This window comes from Symphodus melops (genome assembly GCF_947650265.1).
Source record: "Symphodus melops genome assembly, chromosome: 11".
NCBI classification, from domain to species: Eukaryota; Metazoa; Chordata; class Actinopteri; order Labriformes; family Labridae; genus Symphodus; species Symphodus melops.
Genome location: NC_136701.1, coordinates 25,395,318 through 25,419,317, shown reverse-complemented (window position 1 = coordinate 25,419,317; position 24,000 = coordinate 25,395,318). Strand labels below are relative to the sequence as shown.

At 46.7% G+C, this 24,000-nt stretch overlaps 2 protein-coding genes across 3 annotated transcripts in view; one reads left to right on the top strand and one right to left on the bottom strand.

Moving 5' to 3' along the window:
• Positions 1–12,293, top strand: part of klf8 (Kruppel like factor 8) — a 38,285-nt gene extending 25,992 nt beyond the window's left edge. The window contains exons 3-7 of one of the 2 annotated variants that reach the window (XM_079355827.1): positions 23–295; positions 373–607; positions 4,706–4,817; positions 6,758–6,897; positions 7,358–12,293. In XM_079355827.1, coding sequence (XP_079211953.1) covers positions 23–295; positions 373–607; positions 4,706–4,817; positions 6,758–6,897; positions 7,358–7,539 — 942 coding nt within the window. In that variant the 3' untranslated portion in view covers positions 7,540–12,293. Of the gene's footprint in view, positions 1–19; positions 296–372; positions 608–4,705; positions 4,818–6,757; positions 6,898–7,357 lie in introns of both variants that reach the window. The other variant, XM_079355826.1, reaches the window with a different exon arrangement.
• A 7,435-nt stretch (positions 12,294–19,728) lies between these two features.
• The window catches only part of klf5l (Kruppel like factor 5 like), an 18,078-nt gene continuing 13,806 nt past the window's right edge, over positions 19,729–24,000 (bottom strand). Inside the window, 2 exon segments of the mRNA XM_079355825.1 lie at positions 19,729–19,857; positions 19,859–19,998. Of these exon segments, the coding sequence (XP_079211951.1) occupies positions 19,819–19,857; positions 19,859–19,998 (179 nt within the window). The 3' untranslated portion in view covers positions 19,729–19,818.

The following is a 24,000-nucleotide window of genomic DNA, read 5'->3' as shown; positions in this document are numbered from 1 at the left end:
GTGGCTCTGTTCTCTCCAGCAGGCGGAGGGTGGCGATGACTGCACGCAGCCCACAGACCTGGTGAAGGTGAAGACGGAGCCTTCGGTTTGTAAGACGGAGCCGTCCTCGCCCCAGGAGAGTCCTGCAGAGGACCAGACGGAGCCCGTCGACCTGTCGCTCAACAAGCCCCGCTCCTCATCACTTCCTGCTTCCACGACATGCACCACGGTCAACCCTGCGCCCAGCTGTGCCGTGACCCAACCCGGCCTTTCCGCCACACCCGTCACCACGACCGTACAATCCATAGGCTCCATGGTAACCACAGACCCCTCCCTCACAGCTGTTTGAAGAATGATCCAGGAGAGTTTCTAACCAATCACGTCTTCTCCCAGGTCCTCTCTCCAGGCTCCATCTTGGCCACTCAGGGCGCGGGGGGCCAGCAGATCCTGCACGTCATCCACACGATCCCCTCCGTCAGCATGCCCAGCAAGGTGGGCCAGCTGCAGACCATCCCCGTGGTGGTGCAGTCGCTGCCCGTCGTCTACACCACCATGCCCACGGATGGCGTCGCAACGGCGGCCATCACAGTCCCGCTCATAGGCAGCGACGGGCGCTCAGAAGGATCAGGTGAGCGGCTCGCGAAGAGTTAGAGAAAGTAATGTGGTTACCATGGTAACACGCTGAAAGGGGCCACCTACTGTAGCTGAAGTGGGACGCACTTCAGGCAATAAATCGATTCCCCCTCTGGGCTCACGGAGAGACGGCTGGAAACGCTCTGATTGGCTCTTAGAGCGAGATATTATCGACAAACATAATTCACCGTGAGGGAGCGGGGCGGGCGGTGACCTTTATTCCCTGGGGTCAGATATGAAGTGTCCACTTCCTGAACTACAACAGTTACAACAATATGACCAAAGCTGCGTGTAGAAGACGTCCTGGCCAAGAGGACGATGAAGACACAGAGCGGCGTCTTCCTCCAACACCTTCACTTCACTACAGATTTAAAAGACAGCTCAGGTCATCTCTCCGACACTCCTGCTGGAGTTGAAGTGTCCTGAATATTTCCTGGTGCCTTCTCTCACCGTTTGACCTGAGGAAGGTCGTTAAAGTTTCAGGAACTCCCTTCAAACTGTCGGAAGAGGAAGCTTCACCAAAGAATGCTGAGTCACTAATAATCTGTTATCTATAAACTCATAAACGAGCGTGAACATCAGAAAGTCCTGACACTCGGGTTAATCATTGACTAAAATCTTTATATCGAACACGATGCTCGTAAAATCACAGTTCCTGCTGTCATCCGGGTGCATTAAACGCCCCCGAGCGGCCTGGTCGAATGGCGTTAAGCAAGGGCGAGCAGAGAGGTCGAAGGAGGCGTAATCCATCCCTGAGTAAACACGAGGGGGGAAGCTCGCCATTTTCATAGGCAAGCTGGCAAAACAGGCCGCCGCCCCTTTGACAAACTGCAGTAAAGTCCCTCAGAGAAGCCAGAGCAGCTCACGGCGGCGTCTCATCCAGGCCGGCGCAGCCTTGACTCAGGAATGTAAACGACGGAGGCAGGGAAGGTTTCCCAAGAGCCTCACACACACACACACACACACACACACACACACCACACACACCACACACACACACACACACACACACACACACACACACACACACACACACACACACACACACTGGGCCGAGGATGCTCGCAGGCTGTTTGACCTCATCAGCGAGTGACGTTCGCAACATGCCAGGAGTTGTTGAGTCACAGAGGGCGAAAAACTTTCTCTCTCTCCGCTCTGTTTCAAACTCCTGCTTCCCCTGGACTTCATTTCCCAGCATGCATTCAGACATTTTTGGAACAGATGGGCTGTAGTTGTTTTCAGTTTTAACGGCACGTCTCGTCCTTTGTTGGATAACACTGAGCTGACGTATGAAGCTCTGCCTGCTTCAGCGGCTGTAAACGTCTCGTTACTGAAAAGTAAAACCAGGCAGCTTGTTTTGAACAGCGCCACCTGTAACCACACCTTTTAAAGCGACACCATCCGGACGAGCCCTGGACTTTGACATCGGAGCTGGAAGATGATGAAAACAATGAATTCAAGCCGTGATGCCTCGTGGCTCGTCTTCTGTTTCCCTCCACAGACGATAAAAGTAGAAGTTCATGTAGCATCAGAGTCGGGGTATCCGGGTTCATGGTTTTATGGCAGCAGTGTCAGGTCTTCGTCAACACATGATGATGACGTCATGATGATCAAGTCGCCAATAATTCTCCTATTTGGAGTCAATAAGAAAATATAGAAATGGTTGGTACAGTTTGAAAGGTACGCTAACGACGCTAGCTCAAGTTTGCCACTCTCTCGTTCTGCGGAGGGGGGGTTGTCGATGTGGATGGAGCAATGACAATGTTTTCTAAGTATTTCAACATCAAGTAAACAGTTTTATATTCATACAGTCTGTGCTCGTGCACTGGTTGCAGGATTTAAAGTGGCTGACAGTTAAAGGTCAGTTCAAGGTCATCTTAAAAACTTGACTCCAGCACACTCTTTCACTCTGTCTCTTGTTGGTCTAAAGACCTGTGTGATCATTATTCCTGCCCGCTGTGTGACTCCTAAACGTCACGCTGCCGTGTCAGTGAGAGAAAAGAAAGACGAGGTTCTAAACTGAAGTCAGCAGAGTCATGTTTACCCGATGGTTAGACAACATGAGCCCACGCTCATCGAGTACTCAGAGGGATCATCCAAGCGTTTCCCGTCACCTAATGTGATCAGGTGTAATCTCGTCAGCCGGCTCCTGCTGAAGTTGTGTTTCGTCAGAGGAGCGTCGGACAACTTGAACATTTTCTTCTTGCAGCCGCAGAGCCGGCGAGCAGGAGGCAGCTGATATTCACTGTGCACGTGCTGTTGTGTGGGAGGAGGGGGAGGGCTGCAGGTAGACGCAGATGGAGTGAGAGCGGTTGGAGGTGAGGTAAGGGTGTGGGGGAGGGGGAGTGGGTGTGGTTGAGTGTGCTGCAGGGGCGAGGAAGGATGAGGAGGAGAGGGAGCAGGGGTCGAGAGGAGATGGCTCGCTTTGCTTCTGAAAGAGAAAAGCTGCAACCACGGACGGAGGGGGGGGGGGTTAATTGTCTGCAGAAACAAAGAACACTTCTTTTTGGTGTGTGACCCTCTGCCACACACACACACACACACACACACACACACACACACACACATGCATACAACAACACACACACAGAAGTACTCCACCCAAATTCCTTGCATCACCCTTCCAACTACTCCACCCCTCCCCTCCCCTCCCCTCGTCAGGCTGGGTGGACTCTGACCAGTGTGGCTGCCACATTCCTGCAGATAGAGGAGGACGGGGTTGGGGGGAGGGGGGACGTCTGTGTGTGTGTGTGTGTGTGTGTGTGTGTGTGTGTGTGTGTGTGTGTGTGTGTGTGTGTGTGTGTGTGTGTGTGTGTGTGTGTGTGTGTGTGTGTGTGTGTGTGTGTGTGTGTGTGTGTGTGTGTGTGTGTGTGTGTGTGTGTGTGTGTGTGTGTGTGTGTGTGTGTGTGTGTGTGTGTGTGTGTGTGTGTGTGGGGCGGGGGCATACTGCTAAACCTGACTTTGTTTTTCTATCCTGATGTTTTTATTTGGACGTATTTAAAGTTGTTTCTTCGCCCATGTCGTGTTGCCGCCGTGGCGGTGTCGTTCCCGATGAGCAGCCGTGCATGAAGTCTGCAAATTGAGAATTTGAGGAGAAGAAAAAGGAGGGAGTGATGGAGGGCGAGAGACTCTCACTCGCACAGGGAGAGAGAGAGGGAGGGTAATGTAGCAGTAGACCACGTAGATCAGTGCTGCTGTCGGATCTGAACGAGGTTTCTGATTGGTGATTTGACAGTTGGCTGATTCAGAATCTGAGCGTTTGACGACTGATCCGACGACATGAAGCTTCTGATCATAACCAGAGGATGATCATTTAGTCAAACCATCTGATCACTCTTCAGGAGTATTCAGGAGAAGCTGTGAGGAAAAACGTCACGGAAAGAAAAGTTTTCCACTTTTCTGGAAACTTTGTGAAGTTTTGTGCTCGTGTGAAAGCGCCGCCTGCACGCCGCCTGCACGCCGCCTGCACGCCGCCTGCACGCCGCCTGCACGCCGCCTTCATGTTCCTTCTTTCTTAATAAATACGATGCATTCAACCAAAGATGGAAATAAAGACCGTCCTTCTCGGTGTGAAGACACAAGCTTTGCATCGCCCCCCAGAGATCCCTGTTCAGTTAATTGCTAATTAGCAATATCTTTGAGTTGTGCAGAATATTTTTCATTAACATCTGTTCGTGTTCTTCACTCCGCCTTTGACATTGTCGAAGGTTGTTGGGAGAGAGAAATAGAGACCAGACTGAACATAAGAAGGAGAGTTAAAGATGTGGGGGAAAAGGAAGGAACATGCAGAGAAACCCTGACCACACCTAACCACGCACACACACACACACACACACACACACACACACACACACACACACACACTAAAGGAGAAGGCTTATGTTTTGCTAAGTTGCTTAAATCTAGGCGTAACCATTAGGAAGTTATTAACCCCCTGCTGTTTCTTTCTTTCTCTCCTTCTGATTTCTTTGAGCCTTCCATTAACCCTCCTTCATTTCTTCCCATTCACCTTCCATACATCTAATATTTGATTCCCCCCCCCTCCCTGATTACGCAGCTGATGTTTCCCTCTGTGCTTCTGTCTTCTCTGCAGTTCGCATCAAGCCCGGCTCCACGTCTCCAGTGGAGTATCAGAGTGACAGTGATGCAGAGAGCGGCACCGAGTCTGGATCGGCCTCCCTCAGCGCCCAGAGCATCGACGCAGGGTGAGTCCAGCCACACACACAGAAAACTGCTGTCTTTCACTTTACACACATAAAATCCTCAAACGTTAGAGAGGTGCTCGAGCACATTGTGAGGGACTGATTTTGACCGAGCAGCAGCCTGCGGTGTTCAATGATTACGCCAACGTGGAAAAAAAGGAGTGTGGACTTGTTGATCTGATGATTCTGTGTATTTGTCTATAAAACAGTAACATTAGCTCGGAGGGATAAGGAGTTGTCTTGTGGTAGTTAAAAGGAATTCAAATATGTTTTAACTTGAAAATCCCCCCCTCAGTGTTTCCCTGTCCTGATTCTGAACTGTTGCACATCACAGTGGCAGCACTGATTGATGCTGATTCGCTCAGATTACAGACACAATGTGGAAACAGAAGGACGCCTCTGGTCGTGTGCGTGATGTAACTGTGAAAAATTCAACCGTGTACACAAATTGGTGAATTGTGAAAGCCGTCAGGTTGGCGCTGGGCAACGTTTGTAGAAATGCGTTTCCTCCATAGAGCTCTATGATAAATCAGATGTCTTTAAAACTGGCTTCAGGAGGACATAAACATGGTGAAGCATGCGTGATGAGTCTCCAGAGTAGAGTCCATGATCAGAGTCAGCAGGAGCGAGCGGGGAGACACTAATGCTCAGCAGAGTTTCTGGGAAATGCGGTCTTTGTGTGTATCGCCTCCCTCCCCTGCAGCCTCTTGACTAATTACATTACTGCAGCGCTGCCTTGACTGGACACTTATATAACCTTATGTAACCCGGTGTACAGCAGCACACACTGGAACACACCACAGGGAGACAGGAGTGTGTGTGTGTGTGTGTGTGTGTGTGTGTGTGTGTGTGTTTGTTAGGTACACTTCATTACTGAGGTCATCAGGTAAAAATGTGGACATTTGACATGTTGTGACTTGTATTGCTGCAGAGTAAAGGTTAGCCTGCTACTAGAAGTACAGTGATGGGTGTTTATGTGGTGTGTCTGTGTCTGTGTGTTTGTGTGTGTGTGTGTGTGTGTGTGTGTGTTTGTGTGTGTGTGTGTGTGTTTGTGTGTGTGTGTTTGTGTGTGTGTGTGTGTGTGTGTTTGTGTGTGTGTGTTTGTGTGTGTGTGTTTGTGTGTGTGTGTGTGTGTGTGTGTGTGTGTGTGTGTGGGTGTGTTTCTAAGTCAATCAGGTCAGAGCTCCTGCCACACCCACTGGGCGAGGCTGCCTGTCTGTAACTGAAATTTAGGGTGTGGACGTGACGGTTAGCTTAGCGCTGTAATCTGCAGTTTGTGCATTTAGGTGTGTGTGTGTGTGTGTGTGTGTGTGTGTACAGGGAACAAACATACAGGCAGGGAGAGAGAGAATGTGTAATAGGAACAAAGTGTTTTTATGTTATTTTGTGAGGAAGGTGTGTTTGTGTGCACATGCTTGTGTGTGTGTGTGTGTGTGTGTGTGTGTGTGTATTTGTGTGTGTGTGTGTGTGTGTGTGTGTGTGTGTGTGTGTGTGTGTTGCTGGGCAGGGCTGTCCCTGTAGCGGGCTGTAAACACAGTTTCGTAATGCAGCTTGCAGTCACACCTCGTTGTAAACTGACCGGAGACACTTTTATGTTATTTAAAAAACAACTTTATTTAAATACAACAAAAACAAAAACAAAGGACAGTTTCATTAGAAGATCTGTTTGGGAATAAAGAGAGAGTGAAAACAGAGAGAGAGAGCACTGCTGGAAGCTGGTGTGAAAAAAATGTGACTCTCTGTCGCCCCCTAGTGGCAGCAGTGTTGATTTCATTTGAAGCTGAATGTGATGAGAGAAGGATTAATAATCTAATCATCCTGTTAATGTGAGCTTATTTTATTCCTCTCATCGTTTGTTTTTCACTTTTTGAATAAGAATTCAAATGTTGGATTTTTTTCTTTTTCTAGTTTACAAACTTACTGAAGAGATTTTCCTTTCTCAGGTCGGTGATGGACTTGGAGCCCGTTGATCCAGATTCACCCGACATCAAGAGGAGGCGGATCCACATGTGTGACTATGAAGGCTGCAAAAAAGTTTACACCAAGAGCTCCCACCTCAAAGCTCACAGGAGGATACACACAGGTGAGACCGCCGCCGCCGCCTCGCTGACCTGATTCATGCGTGACTGTCACACGACTGATGTTCACACGTCACGTGTCGATGTCGTGCAGTCCGTCCGACCGATATAAAAGTGAATGTTTGTATTGATGAAACTCTCGAGTGCAGATCTGACTTCAGCTCCCGTCTGTGGGAGCTTTGAAAGAAAACTTTATTGACAGCTGACAATCATCGTCCTGATTGGACATGTGCAGTGTGATGTCACAGCGACAGTGAACCTGAGCCCAGCATGTCGGCTTTAATAAGAAGAAGAAAAAAGTTGGATCGACCCGAGACAGGAATTCTGGGAAATGTAGTTTTGCATTGTCACAGTTTACACGTCTATCAGTATCCTGACCTTCCTCGTTCTGTCCCGTCCTTCTTTTGCTTCCTTGTTTCCTTTCCTCTCCTCCTAACTCGTCTCCTTGTCTCCTGCCTCCTCCAGGAGAAAAGCCCTACCACTGTACCTGGGAGGGCTGCACCTGGCGATTCGCCCGCTCCGACGAGCTCACCCGACACTTCCGCAAGCACACGGGGATCAAACCTTTCCGCTGCACTGAGTGCGACCGCTCCTTCTCCCGGTCTGACCACCTCTCCCTGCACCGCCGCCGCCACGTCATGATGTGAACTGCCCCCACCCCCCCACCCCCCCCCCCCCCCCACTCCCGCACAGCACGTCGTACCCGAGACCCCCGCCGCAAAGGACCCTCCGCTGTCTCCCGGACAACAGGAGCATCGAGCTCCATCTGCAGATACAAAGACGCCGACCCTCCTTCCTCCTCGCCTCGAGTCGACAGGAATATCAGGAAGTTTGATGGCGGTCCGCTCTAACCACGTCGACCACGTCCATGCATCCATAAGAAACGGAGGACGAGAAGAAGGGACCGCGGATGTGCTGTTTGAATATATGACACATTTGAATCCAGTATGACGTCACTTCAGCTGCTTGATATTAATTTTGCACAAATCAAGAATCGGTTCCCAAAACTCCAGCAGCTCCTTGTTCACCTTCTTATTTAAATATCTGATTTAAAACGATTGGCTCAAATCCTCGATGGGTCATTTCTCTGGTGGCGGACGCTTAAAGACATCCGTGTCCTGACCTGACCCGGAACAAATGAATATTTGGACCCACAGAGTTTAAACCAACCACCGTCACTCTGACAGCGAACGCAGCTGACGTGACGTCACACGACCCCCCCCCCCCCCCCCCCCCCCGACACAGGGAGCTACAAGACTGTGAACTTTTTACACATCCATGTTTTCAGTTTAACAATCACGTTCTGGCCATTGGCGTGTTCTCCACCTGCACACACACACACACACACACGCACACACACGCACACACACACACACACCTTTTACTGATTCTTCTTCTTTATTAACAGTATTTGCTTTGTGTGTGTTATTGTTGTTGTTTTACAAACATAAGGCCTTCAGTTCTATTTGTTGTCGTCGTCGTCGTTTTCTTTGCCACGTTTGGCGCTTTTAACAGAACAGCAGAGTTTAAAAAACCGATGATTTGAGTTGTGTCTGTTGTGTTTTGAGGCTGTGAATAAGACGGAGGAGACACACATGGTTTGAGATTACAAGTTAAACTCTCACGCAGGGACTAGGGGAGCTTTTCCGAGTGTGTGTGTGTGTGTGTGTGTGTGTGTGTGTGTGTGTGTGTGTGTTTTCTGCGTGTGGCGTGCGTGTGTCTGTGAGTGAGTGTGCATGTTTTTAAGATAAACGCATAATCAGAATTTAAGATTTTTACGAGTGTGTGTTCCGGGCACTTGTTCTTTTACCTCTTGCCCGTTGAGCCTTATAACTGAAGTCAATCTGAAAGGGCGAAACCAGAACCAGCGACCGCCGGCGTCTGGCCACACGTCAAACCTGCTTCTTTATTTAAACCCGTTCAGTGCATATTAAGTGTTTCACATCACGGACCGCCTGCACACGTCTGCTGCTTGGCCGCGTCCTGACATTAAACATGAAATATGGGCTCTCGAGCGACACAGCGGTGCGAAGCTAGCACCCAGCGGGCAGGGCAAAGAGCCAAAATGGCTGCCATCAGGAGTGGCCAGACGGTCTGTTGGTGGTTCTGCGAGAAAACCAGGCACTGTGTCGGGCCGTCAGGGTCCGGAGTGCCTGCGGTGTGAACCACGGGAAAACTCGGCGCTCTCCTTACTAGCATTTCTGCCAGGGTGGGCGGGTGGGGGTGGGGGGTCGATTTTATTACATCTGTTTCACGCCACAATTTACCGTAAAATCTGGATTATAAGTCGCAGCAGTATATTAGACGATGTCTGTTCAGGAGGTCGACCGTCTGCAGAACATTTTAGCTACAGTTAGCGTGCAGCTCTTTCTAGAACCCGCCATGTGGCGTTTGTAATCCTGCTAGCTACCGGTACGCTAGCCGAGCTAACCCTGACAGTTGTGAAGTACAGACCCGCGGCCCGCTACAGTTAGCAGAGAGTTGCGCTGTGAACCAGGACTTCACAAGGGTTTACAAACTGAACTTCAACAGTTACTGAAAGTGCAGCGTTATGACCTCATGACGGAGACGTGGCGCCGCCATTCTGGTCCGTGTCGCCTTGTTTGACCCCGTCATGACGGTGCGCGTCGCAGCATTTTACACTGCTACGTTTGTTGAACTGGTAAACAGCGTTACTACTTAAAGGTATTAACAGTGCGTCTTGTTCTTCAGATTTTACGGTAATTTAAAGCTTCAAAAAACGAATGTCCTTTAAATCTTGTTTTTTTTAACCTTCACGTCTTTATGCTGAACAAATCTAATGTGCACACTGAGCAGCAGTTGGAACAGAATCGACCCCCCGACTCTGCTCTCTGACCCCTGGTGTCCATGTCTTAAGCGAGCTGTTTTCAGCTCCGGTTCTGGACTGAACTGGATTATGCAACATTTAACGCAGACCTCGCTCGAAGCGCTGTTCTGGACTCAGTAGTAGAGCACTAGTTGGTAGTTTGAAACCTTTAAAAGGGAGGTCAGGATGCGTCGAAGCCTCCGCTGTCGCCTCTGGAGCTTAAACTTGTGACGTCTTCAGGGGCTGATTTTTTTTTGTGGACGATGCGACACACTTCACAATCCACAACGTGTCCCTTTACGAGCTCAAAAGCAACACACACGCTCTGCTTCTGCAGAACGCACTCCTCGTTCGCCATTCGAAGTCACTGTCGCTGTCGTCATTTCAGAAGCTGGAAGCGAGAGCGACAAATCAAACACTTGTGACTTCTTACAGAGCAGAACGATAACAGAGGGGCGGGCGTGCGGACTTCCGGTGAGCGCATGCCGCCAGCAGGGGGCGTCGGTTGGTCTGCACAATGCAACAAAAAGACGGACTCTGATTTGCTTTTTAAAAATGTAATATATGCTTTTAAAAGATCTCGTTGAACAAAGTGCATCAAGTCCCTTTTTAAAACGGAGAATCCAAACTTCACTCGGACACTTGATTCGACAGATTTCACCTCTTCTTCTTTTTTTTTTTTTGCAGTGCAGATCTACTCGACGTTCCCGTTTCTCCTCTAACGCCCCGTCTGCTTCGACTCAAACAAACATAGTGACTAAGCACATCTTTGTAGAAGAGTAATGCATTTGATTGCAATGTTTCTTTCTTTTGTAAACTGTTGATAAAGACATAAAGGACAATGACAAAGAATTAAGATAAATCCATGTACATAAATGTATATAATCAGAAAGTGCAGAGTAAATGTAACGGGTGAATTTCTATTTTTAACACTGACTAGATAATGTGAAAAAAATCTGCTTTTCTTTTCTTCTTCTTCCTCCTCTGTTAGTTCGATGAGATGTCGTTTCATCACGTGTCGGATTTTTTTCTGTTTCAAATTCTAAGAAGACGTTTGTTTCGTAGTTTCTTAAAAAATGAGAAAAAAAAGCGTTGGTCCCACTTGTGTTGTGCACACTTGTCGCATGGAGCGTAGCCTTCTTTGTTTTTTCTTATCGTGACGTTGGTGAGCATGTCATGTCTGTGTGTCAGACTGTGGGTCTCAACATGGATGACCCCCCCTAACAAAAAAAAAAAAAAGAAAAGAAAAGAAGAAGCCACACTGAAAATGAGAAATTAGGAATCCACGTCAGCTGGTTTGGGTGAGGAAACATGTCAGACAGGGTCTCGTTTTGCACTCTCTAAGCTGACATCAGGCCGCCTGTGTTTTAAAAAGCAACAAAAGTCCGACCCAAAGCAACTCATAGTTCCCCATGTGAATCCAGTCTGCAGAGCTTCCTCTCCATCCCTGAACGTCTTCGCCCATTAAAGTTAGTTTATTGTTGGTCAGGGGGCTTTTTGGGATGAACAATCAGTAAAAACAAATCCTGAGGAAAAGTCCTTATTCTTTTGTTGGAAGCTTTTCGCAGCAAGAAAAAGAAAGAAAGAGCCGCTCTGAAAGGTAAAAACAACACGCTTCATGTTTTGAAGAAGGAAAGGCTGAAATGTATAAATCAGGATCCTCGGTCCGGAGAGATTTCATCTGACTGATCTTAATTGCACGTGGTATGCTGCCGTTTTTCTTTTTTTCTACACAGAAACTTGAAGGTCTAAAATGTAGTTCAAGGCTCGACGTCTTATATCAAATGTTTAAAACACCAGACGACATATTGAGTCTTTTTATCTGATACTCGTTTATTTCTCCGATCATTTAACCCCGCCCCCTGCCCGCTGCCCTCCGCACACGCATGTCTTTATCTATCCCTTAACAAGCACAGTGATGGGCTCGGAGGCCTGCTGGAGCAGCTCGAGTCGTCGTTTCAAGGCACCGTGACGCGTCTGACGACCCGGACTCAAAGTCTTAGCGCTGGTGTTGGCGTTCTTCTGCAGGGAGGCTGACGCACGTGTTTGTGTGTTTGTTTCTGTTCTTTTGGCGGTTTTGTGTTGAAGCTTGTTTCCTTCTCGGTATTCTTCTGAATCTTCTGTTCTTGAATAAAGCAGGAATGTTCGTCTGTGAACAGGCTGTGAAACGTTACGACTTTTATCCCTCTGTGAGAGCCCGCAGCATAGAGTTCACGTCTGAGGGTGACGTCGCCGAGCGCGTCCGTCGTGTGCCTCGACTCGCCGCCGATCACTCCCTCTGCAAACCACACAGTTTAGGTATTTTCTATTGAATGCAGTAACTTATGGGCCAGTACATATTTACTCAGTGCAATGCAGTTATCATTATAATAATACTATTATGAATAATATTTTTGTTTCTTTTTTTTGTATTTGTACAGAACAAATGTGTAAAGATCAGTGAGGAAGACGTGAGCTTTTTGATACTGTGACTCATGGTGTTTCAAAGTCAGTTTCTCCCTGTACAGTTGTGATGATTTCCCCGTTCCTCCCTTCGTCTTTTATAGAATAAAAAATGTTTTTGGTGCAATTTAACGGCTGCTTCGTCCCTCTGTTGTTTATTTCTTTGACCAGAAAGTTCTGTGATTGTTCTGTCTCCAAACCCCCCAGTGATGAGAAAAGTCCATCCTCTCCGTCTTCTGCCTGCTCCACTTTACAGAAAATGTGTGCTCAAACAGGCCGTTTGGAGATTTTCCCTTCATGACATCACAAAGGGCAGTAGCCCCTCCCCCAGGTGGGTGACACTCCCACAGCTAGGTGTTTGTTCTGCCCTCTGAGTCTGCCTTCTCACCGTAAACAATAGGACATGGAGCCAGAAAGCAGCGAGTACACCCGAGCCCTTCCAGAGAGGGGGCGTGGTCAGACACAGCTCATTTACATATTTAAAGCGACAGACACAGAAACAGCCTGTTCTGAGCAGGGCTGAAATAGAGGGGTTTATAGACATGATCAAATACAGGATCAGAGTGGATTTACAACAACACACTTCACACACATGATGAAGAGGAGCGAGGACACTGATTTCACCTGAAGAGGAGGAGGACATGTGACCTTTAACCTCGGATTCAGTAACATAATTGATTTTGGTTTTAACAAGATATCATTGAACAACTTCTCTTCACATCCAGCAAGTCGTGTCATTCTAATCGTGTTTACACTACAATGATAAATGATTTCTTTGGATCATTCAGCTCCCTCAAAGACGGCGTGAAGCTCTGCCACCCCGGGGGAAACGCCTTCTTATTGGTCCTGCTATCTGACATATTAATGAAGTCACATCCAACCTGTATCAGATAGAAAACATGAGCTTCAGCCTTTTTGTCCTGTGGGAAGGACAAAGAGCTTAGATAGATAGATAGATAGATAGATAGATAGATGGATGGATGGATGGATGGATGGATAGATAGATGGATGGATAGATGGATAGATGGATAGATAGATAGATAGATAGATAGATAGATAGATAGATAGATACTTTATTGATCCCGAGGGAAATTCAGGGCATCCAGTAGCAGTATACAGACAGACAGGACACAAGACATTAGTTACAATACACACCCGCTGTCCCCCCTCCCCTCTGTATACAATAATCCCCCAAACAATATTTAGCAGCCCCTATGTGACTAAGAGTAAACATAATTACAGGTTAAACCTGTGCAGTTAGCATTAGCATTAGACTTAAACTTATATAGCATAATGTACATAACCTGTGAGAGGTTAAGTTAATTGTCGCATACATACATGACTGTGCTTACAACACAGTGGATGAAAGCTCACGTTCACTGAGCAGGGTTAGTGTGTTGCAGTTCCAGACTTTGTACACAAGAGGGCGCTCCAACAGAGGCCGGAAGGACGTCTGAAGGAATCTGAACAGAATAAACCTCAACCATCAGTAGAAAAGGTTCAAATGTAAAACAAGTCCATTTAAAATACGAGTTTTTAAATTCACTGACGTTATGAACTTTATACTTTTATACTATAAACATAAAATACATTTAAACAGGATCCTTTATTTCTAAGTCAAACACACGGACATGTCATCAGGTTCATAAATAAGAAACGTCATAAAAACATTTCTTTGTGTGTGTGTGTGTGTGTGTGTGTGTGTGTGTATGCGTGTGTGTCTGTGTGTGTCTGTGTGTGTGTGTGTGTGTGTGTGTGTGTGTGTGTGTGTGTATGCGTGTGTGTCTGTGTGTGTCTGTGTGTGTGTGTGTGTGTGTGTGTGTGTGTGTGTATGCGTGTGTGTCTGTGTGTGTCTGTGTGTGTGTGTGTGTGTGTGTGTGTGTGTGTGTGTGTGTGTATGCGTGTGTGTCTGTGTGTGTCTGTGTGTGTGTGTGTGTGTGTGTGTGTGTGTGTGTGTGTATGCGTGTGTGTCTGTGTGTGTCTGTGTGTGTCTGTGTGTGTGTGTGTGTGTGTGTGTGTGTGTGTGTGTGTGTATGCGTGTGTGTCTGTGTGTGTCTGTGTGTGTGTGTGTGTGTGTGTGTGTGTGCTCTCTGCCGTTGGCTCTGAATGGCTTTATTGGCCTCCTGCAGTCGAGATCAGGTCGATCATTAACACTCAGAGTCGGTCTGTGGATTCTTACAGACAGAGACTATAAACTCCTTAAAGAGCAGAACTGTAGCTCTGTGATTCAGCTGCCTGTAACACGATGTTACATCACCTCATGAGTCAGTGCGACTCGCTGGCGTCAAAACATGGACGTTTGTTTGAGTCCGCATTAAATAAGTTTATCAATCTTTAATCAGAACAAGTGAGATCAGGAGACAGTCGGGTGCAGGTAAAACACCTGACTGTGTGTTGATCAACAACAGACGGATGAGGAAGAGGAACAGTAGGGACAAATGGGGGGGGGGGGGCCTGTTGCTATGGACCCCCCCGTCCATAGCAACCCTACAAACCTACAAGACAAGAGAGCTCTCAGGAGCCCCAAGGACAAGATGTTATTGTTAGTGACTTTGATTTTTTTTTTAAAAAGTCATATAATATGTAATATAATATAAATGTATTATTTTGTCTTACAACAATATAAAAAGCAACGCTGCGCTAAAAACAAACATTAAACATATTCTGTATGAAAGAAATCTCTGCGATGTTTATAAAGTATAAATAAGTCGACGTCAGGGTCTAAATAAAGACATCGCTCTAACGTTTAACCACATCGGAGCAGGAACACTGCAGGTCCATGTTCACACACAGTTTATTAAGATCTCTGCAGCAGCTGATTGGTTACGGAGCCAGGCCTCTGAGCGTTCCCTCCTCAGGACTCAAACAGTTCAACAGAATCAGTCGGACAAGTTTTAACAGGAGCGTTGCAGCAGCATCTTACTTGGAATGAGCTGCAGCTCCAGCAGGCCCTCGGGTGAGAGATCAGGACACCAAGGCCAAAAAAAACCAGCAAGATTGTGGATCAACAGGTGAGTCATGTGTACCTGCAGGGAACAGCATGTAGTGCTGCTGCTGCCTCCTCCCAGGGCAGCTGAACATCTGTGAGCATCAGATCGCAAATCTGCAACCTGTTTTTAGTTTTGTTTAGCTTCGGCTTGGTAAAATCCTCAACTTTGATTGGCTGCAAGAGGTCAACGTACATCAACAAGGACTCCTTTTAAAGCCTGACTTATACGTCTACGTCGGATCAGATCTCAAGTGTCTGATTAAACTGTTTACTGTCCTAAATCAATGCTTCATGTCAGTCTGCACTTTGTTTTTGGAACTTTTTCAGAGATCATGAACATTTTGACGATTACAGTCGAAGAGACCTTTCTTGTTTTGAACATCAGAGTTTTCTCCTTCAGTACCTCCGTCCACCACACGAGGGCGACTGGAACTGCCCCGTTCCACATCGGTTCGTCTGCACCGTGTTGTTCTGTCAAATCTCCTGTTCAGCCGCCAGCTGCAAGCACGCGTTGATCTGAACAGAACAGACGCACCTGGACAGGAAGTCAGACGAGGAATAGCACAGAGCATCCTGTTAATTTCAAAATAAAACCCAATACATGGACTTACTTTATCACAAAATGTCAACGTTAATGACAGCTTAAAGTGCAGAGTTGGTCATTTTCAAAAAACTAGCAGAACTTTTAAAGTAGCATTCTCTCAGTGCTCCTTCTGCACCGCCCCTCCCCCTCTGTGCTCCCTCTAAAGCCACGCCCCCTCCCCCCCTGTGCTCCCTCTAAAGCCACGCCCCCTCCCCCCTCTGTGCTCCCTCTAAAGCCACGCCCCCTCCCCCCTCTGTGCTCCCTCTAAAGCCACGCCCCCTCCCCCGTGCTCCCTCTAAAGCCACCCCCCCTCCCCCCTCTGTGCTCCCTCTAAAGCCACGCCCCCTCCCCCTCTGTGCTCCCTCTAAAGCCACGCCCCCTTTTTTCAGAGAAAGTCAGTTATTAATTTCTGTCAGGACCTAAAGACAATTTCAACTAACAGCTGAGAAAAGTGGATCTGGAGGAAATGACCGACCCTGACCTACAGCGATTGATTGATTGATTGATTGATTGATTGATACAGCGTTCTGTTACCAACACACGTATACATCAACAACATGACATCTCTCTGTGTCTTGTAATTCAAAGAATAAAGATCTAAGACCTGTAAGTCACACACATGCAGAGTGCATTACGTGTCAACATGAAGGGCGTTGTCTCAGATGATCAGGCACATTTCTGAGGCTTCGTGCTAAAAGCATCTTGGCACGATCATAATGATTACTTTCCCTGGCAGCAGAACCAGGACTCCACCCTCACCCTGTTTACACCTTTATGCTCCCACTTATTCTTCTTGCTCAACTGTTGACTCTCTTCCCCCCCGCCAGCAGCCCGGCAGGTTCTTTGGTGTCACGCAGCCCGAGCACAGCGACCTTCCACCTGACGCAAAGACCATCAAGTGTTTCAGCCGAACCAGAACAGAAGAGTCAGCGCTAAAAGGATTCCCAACATTGTTCCCTCTCTGGACTTTTAATAACCAGGCGCTTCTTTTTTTAATTTAATGCACTGACGTGTTCAGACAAGATGGAAGTCATGTAAGCAAAAAAAAGAAAAAGAGACTCAGAGCTTTGACAGAGATAGTGTTGTCAGGTAGTGTCATGTCACACAAATAATAATTCAAGATAGATATATACTTTATTGATCCTGAGGGAAATTCAAGGCATCCAGTAGCAGAACACAAGACTTTAGTTACAATCAACAATTCAACTCCAACACCAAGAAACCATGGATCATAAAACAGACTAGAACTGTATATATGGATCCACTTCACCTTCTCTGTCGGGCCCTGTGTGTCGTCCGAAGATGATGTGCATTGCAAAGCCCCGCCCCCTTCATAACTTTGTGCGCCCCCCTCGGACTGCATACACATGTCGTTCCCCGTGCTGATCTTTCACTTCGACCACCCGGCGTCCGCTGAGCCTCCAGTAACGTCCCATCAACCACCGCCGTCCTCATCCATGTCCAGCCTGCTCCGACCCCCCGCGGCGAGTCAGTGTGGACGACAGGATCTGCAGAGCTGGCTTCTCAAAACACTCCGCTTCGGTTCTTTACTTTACTGACACTTTTTTTTCTTGTTTTTACAGATACAGTAAAATAACAATATATATATAGTAGGGTCAGAGACCAGCGTGCTAACACGACTCCACAGCTTCTAATATAGCTCAAACACAGTACATTATGCAATCTCTCGCTATAAATGTGACTTTTAGACTTGAATTTCTCCAAATTGATACAATAAAAATGCTTGATATTGAGTTTACTTGCAGTCTCATATGTGTAGAATTCATAAATGCCATCCATAACCAGGAATTATTTAGCAAAGTGATTTTAGAGCATCTCAAATGCAGTTAAATCTGCAATAACTTTGTATAAATGTGGGACTTTTCTTTTGGTATTTTCCACAGTGGTGCAGTAAAGGTACTACTAAGTGTTTTTTATTCATCACGGATGCATGGAACACTAATATTTAGTTGTTTTTTTAAAAATGTAGCTTCTACACATGTTTTACTGTTTTAAATAACTTTATTTTGAAAACCGGAAGAAAAGACAAGCCATTTCTGCGCATTGACCACAATGCTGAGAATACACACTCGAATTTCAAGTGCGGCTGACTTGACCACGGAGATCAAAGGTACGACTGGCTTGACCGCAGTGGCAGAACGCCTCAACCAATCAGCTGCCAGAGGCCTCAACCAATCAGCAGCCAGAGGTGACTGAAGCCTTAATCGTGTTTCAAAAACACTGAAGCGAATGGACGAGATTTATTTAAAGAATGCTTTTATTGTTTCATTGCAGCTTTTTACACAAACAAACACAAATACACCATCGTTGTTCTCCTGAATTTTGTACATACACTGATAAGTTCTCGAACACACACGAAGTATCAAAACAAAAACGATCAAGCATTCACGTGTTACCGATCTAAAATCCCATTAGTTAAAAAAAGAAAAACAATATTAATATAATAATAATAGGAAATAAAACAAACAAATATTTACAAAGTCTTCTGTTAACTACAGATATGTACACAGTGGGTGGTCAGCGCTCAGTCCCCGAGAGCGAGCGAGAGGAGAGAGAGAGAGAGAGAGAGAGAGAGAGAGAGAGAGAGAGAGGAAGTTAGAATGATAAAGTGTTGAAATAAAGGGATGAACACATTATGAACAGAGTCAACCAGTGATCATCATTTAAAAAAATAAACATTTTCTGACATCACAAACTTCACCAGTTTAAGAAATGTAAAAACGTCCTGCTTGGGTTTAAAAGAACGAAAAAAATAAACAAGTATTCTTTTTTTTTTTTAAGATCAAATAAAGGCTAATTTCACCATAAGCCACCATGATGATGATGATGAGGATGAGGATGAGTTGTTCTCTCTGTGCTGAAGGAAGTGTCATTGATCGCGGTGAGCTCAGATGGAAGACGTTTAGCTCCCAGACGGAAAGGACTGGAACACAGGCATGGTCGAACTGGTTTGGAGCTTCGTTTGTGGCCTGAAGGGTTTTTTTTGTTTTCAAACTTGTATTTTATAAAGTCGAGAGAGAGGAGACACATTTCCATAAATTACAAATATCATTCAGTCAATAAATTAAAGATCGTTCTGAATCCCTTCCTCGGTGATGTCGACGCTTTCAGCTCACAGACTTAAACTCTGTTGAACCCTGCAGCATATTTTGGATCCTCGCAGAGCAGACGGGCTCCAGAGTCAAAGACGGAAACGAGCGTCGGAGCCACAGCTGACGTGTAAAGTCACGCGGTGCGGCGTGTGTGTAAGGTTCACGGCGTGCACGTTAGAACAGTCAGAAGTGATTACGCAACAGGTCGGTCCGCCCTCGTCTGAAGTCTTTAAACAAATACAGGAGAAGAGAAGAAGAAGAAAGAAACTGGTCGTCAGAGCTCCGTCGCCGTGGTAACGGGTAATATCACAGATACAAACATTGGCAAATGGCTGTGAGCTCGACAGGTAGTACCTGCGCTGAAACAAGCACAACCAGGTGATTGTGAACTTTTCCATGAAGCCTTTTTTTTTTCTTTTTTCTGATTGCGTCAGATAATTATTCCTCGTTTTTTTTTCTCTCCTCAAGGCGCTCGAAGGGAGAACGTTTTTAATATTGAATATCACTCATCATGTTAACGTTAGATGTAAAAAAAAAAGAAAAGAAAAAAAGTCAAGTATAAATCTCGATACATTCACTTCGTATTCTCAGACACACAGTCACACACACATTTATAAACAAGTATTTACAAAGGCAGGATGGAGCGGAGCGAGCGCTCCTCCAAAGTTCAACCAACAATTAAAGATGGCGACAGTGACGATGAGGAGGAGGAGGAGGAAGACTGCAGCAGATTTGTAGGGGAACAGACAGTTCATGTTGAAGAGGTGCGTGTCCAGGATGAGCTCTGATGCTGACGAGTGAAGGCGGGTTTGTAATGTGCGCTGATCAGCGCGTGTTCTGAACGTTCAGGGTCCTGATGTGGATCATGAACACGTCCAGGGAGGTTTTGGTTCTGTTCTCGGTGGCCGTCATGTATAGAAAGTGTTTTGTGTGTGACTTGCATGTGTTCGGGTGTCATGTGCAGGGCGGGTGTTAGTTCTGGTGGCGTTTCATGTGCAGGGCCAGGTGATCGGGAGCGGGAGAAGCAGCGGCTGCAGGCGACGCACTTGAAGGGTTTGGCTCCGGTGTGTTTCCTGTAGTGTCTGGTGAGCTCGTCCGATCGGGCGAAGCGCCAGTCGCAGTTCTCCCATGTGCAGCGGTACGGTTTCTCCCCTGCAACAGAGACAGAGAGAGAGAGAGAGAGAGAGAGAGAGAGAGAGAGAGAGAGAGAGAGAGAGAGGCGGTCAGAAAAACATCAAACATTTACAAACAACAAACAAGTCACCAAGTACAGCCTGCGAGAAAGATCACATCCAGCATGAACCAAGAGAGAGAGAGAGAGAGAGAGAGAGAGACAGAGAGCGAGAGAGAGAGAAGAGAGAGAGAGAGAGAGAGACAGAGAGAGAGAGAGACAGAGAGAGAGAGAGAGAGAGAGAGAGACAGAGAGAGAGAGAGAGAGAGAGAGAGAGCGAGAGAGAGAGAGAGAGAGAGAGAGAGAGAGACAGAGAGAGAGAGAGAGAGAGAGAGAGAGAGAGAGAGAGAGAGACAGAGAGAGAGAGAGAGAGAGAGAGAGAGAGACAGAGAGCGAGAGAGAGAGACAGAGAGAGAGAGAGAGAGAGAGAGAGAGAGAGAGAGACAGAGAGAGGGAGAGAGAGAGAGAGAGAGAGAGAGAGACAGAGAGAGAGAGAGAGAGAGAGAGAGAGAGAGAGACAGAGTGCATGTGTGTGTTTTCACGAGAAGCTGCTGGATGGGACAAAGAAGCCGACTCGTTTATCAGAGAATCAGAGAAGTGATGTTTCTAAAAGCAGGAAAAGAGTGAAGGCGAGGGATGAGACGGCAGGAACGAGTCCGTCTGACTTCATGTCTTCACTTGAATCACTCAGACCATGTGTGCAGGTTTGATTCCTCTTAATGTGTGTTTGCATCTGCAGGGTCATATGAGGGATTTAAGGGTTAATGCATGCACGTTCTTCAAGCTTTATAAATCACACATCTATTTAACTAGCTCTTCGCCCCTGCAGGCTGCGTCTCCGTGCAGGGGAGGTTACTGAAGAGAGACGATGGAGCGTTCAAAGCCTCAAAGAACAACAAGCTGAGTAAATCAAACATGACACTTATCCTGCTCCACCCAAACCTTTCCCCGCTGAGCTACAACGTGCTATTGCCAAACATCGAGCTAATCATCGACGAAGAGAAAAGCTCGCTCGAGTCGCCTGCTATGCACTCGGCAGGAAACAGAAAAGTCCTTTCTCAAAGACGAGGTGTGAAACAACGTTCGTGAATCAGAGTCAGCTCAACCAGGTCACAGCTTTGACTCTATTACGAGTCCCAACCCAAAGATTTGTGGATTCTTTATCAGTGTTGAAGCAGGGAGATAGTCCGAGTAGCTCTCGGCTCGTCACGGGCTCGTTAGCGGCGCCGGCCTCGATAATGCTTTTATGACCCCGTCTAATCACTAGCTGGAGTGATCTGCTATTAGCCATCAATCACTGAGTGACAGCCATTAGCAGAGCGAGGGGTCCAAAGAGCAGCGAGGGGCTGCAGGTGACAGGAAGACGGAAAAACACAAAGTCCACCAGTGAATCTTGAACGTCTTATCTTCAAAACTGCAGTTAAACTTTAAAGTTTGTCGGGTTCAAAACGCGTTTTTATCACGCTGCATTTAAAAACGTTTGTTTTAGTCATGAAGGTTTGTTAGGCGACAGAGTCCTGAGGTTTTATCACACAGCTCATGAACAGGCCGTTTAAAGTCAGTCTGCTGCTAACTTTCTTTGATTATGTTCTACAGGTCGTCACTCGATAACATCAGATATCATCAGCCAGCCAAGTTCTAGTTTCTGCTGTCAAAAAGTTGGTATTGGTGCCAAAATATTCCGTCCTGACCTACTTTTTGCTTCCAGTCAGCAGGAAGTGATCCGACCATGAAGGGCGGTGCGAGACGCTGACGGACGTTTCTTTCCACCAATGATGCTTTGAGAGAATCGCCACTTCCAGAGTGACAGTGATAATAAAACTCAAACACAAAACACGCCACATTTTTGGCGTGTGGATTTATTTTTCTGGCCACAATTAACCTTTTTTTTTTTTTTTTTTATTCCTCCATCAGAGGCTCCGAAGTGCTGCAGCCTGACATCAGGACCAAATCCTGTTTCTGGAGTTAAACGCTCTGTGTGTGTGTGTGTGTGTTTGCACGTGTGTGTGTGCGTCGAGTTAGAGCATTAAAAGATGGTTGGCGCTCTGGGCCTGCAGGTGTGTTTGGTTTTGCTCTATAGCTGCTCAGTCGGGGTCAGAAACACAGACTATTATCCCCGAGGGCGAGCAAACAAGCGGGTGAAATACGACACACACAGAACAAACACTTGACTCTCATATACTCCCAAACAAGCTGCCAAAAGGTCAGGTGCACATCCATCTATATACCATGCTTTCATGGGGGGGCTGTGTGTGTGTGTGTGTGTGTGTGTGTGTGTGTGTGTGTGTGGGGGGGGGGTTAATGGGTTTCTGTGTTGGCAAAATCAGTTTCCAACATGAGAGCCAAACAGAGTGTTAAGAACTGTTTACTACAGAACAGAAACTTTATGAGTAATAATGTCACCAGCAAAGCTTTTCAGAGGGCTGCAATACATCCATCCATTAATCAATCATCCATCCATTAATCAATACATCCATCCATTAATCAATCATCCATCCATTAATCAATACATCCATCCATTAATCAATCATCCATCCATTAATCAATACATCCATCCATTAATCAATCATCCATCCATTAATCAATACATCCATCCATCAATACATCCATCAATCATCCATCCATCCATCAATAATCCATCCATTAATCAATAATCCATCCATCCATCAATCAATCAATCATCCATCCATCAATAATCCATCCATCAATCATCCATCCATCCATCATCTATCCATCTATTATCCATCAGTTCAGGGTTGGCATGGTGGATCTGGTCCCGGCTTGAGTCTTTGGACTGTGGGAGAGAACTCACAAATACACAGAGAGGCTCCTGTCAGACAGGGATTCAAACCAGCAACCTCCTCACTGTGTAAAATAAATCTTTGACTGAAACTCCCAGGTCTCATAAAAGTCTGGAGTCACTTCAGTCTGTGACGAACCAAAAGTGTCAAAGTCACATCTTCTATCATAAATCCATCAATAACAATAACAACAACTCTTATCTTCACTTTAACTTAAACACACACACACACACACACACACACACACACACACACACACACACACACACACACACACACACACACACACACACACACACACACACACACACACACACACACACACACACACACACACACACACACACACACACACACACACACACACACACACACACACACACACACACACACACACACACACACACACACACACACACACACACACACCTCCTGTGTCACAGCGGTCACAGACGTTTGTTTGATCAGCTGGCTGATCATTCAAACAGAAACTTTCACTAATGAGTGCACGTATGAATCCATCAGGATCCATAATGGAGTCCCAGTGGTGAAGGAGCCGAGAGCATCATCCATCACTCCCACACAAAAAGCTTTTGTTGCACGCTGACATGAGGCCGCTTCATATATTTATATTTACTCTCTATAGGAGGCTTTAGGCGCCTCTGACGCCCGGCTCGCTCTGCAGGAGCATCACATACAAACCCAGGATCTTAACCCACATTCTTCCTCCTCGCTGAGCGTCGTGAGTACGTGAATGTTTCTGACATGTTTCTTCGCTCTCAGTGACTCTACAGCGTGCGACACATGAGGACCGAGTCAGAGAGCAAACGGCGCCAGGCTCAGCTTTATCAGCTCAGTGTTTGTGAAGAGGGCTGGAGGATCACACTGATAGTACTCTGCTCTTTACACACACACACACACACACACACACACACACACGTTTACGAACACAATTATAAGGTTGCACATTGACTTTAATGGAGTTCAAGCGGCCGCTGAGGGCCATGGTCAAGGTCGTGGCTGAGCAGCAGGGGGAGGAGCGGAGACGTGAACGAAGGAGGATCGATGGACTACAATAACCTGCAGCCGTCAGGTGACTGATGCTTCCCTCTGATAACATTCAAGTCGACTCGGAGACTCAAACATGTTGTGAACACGTGTTCAGGTAGAGTAGTAGAGTAA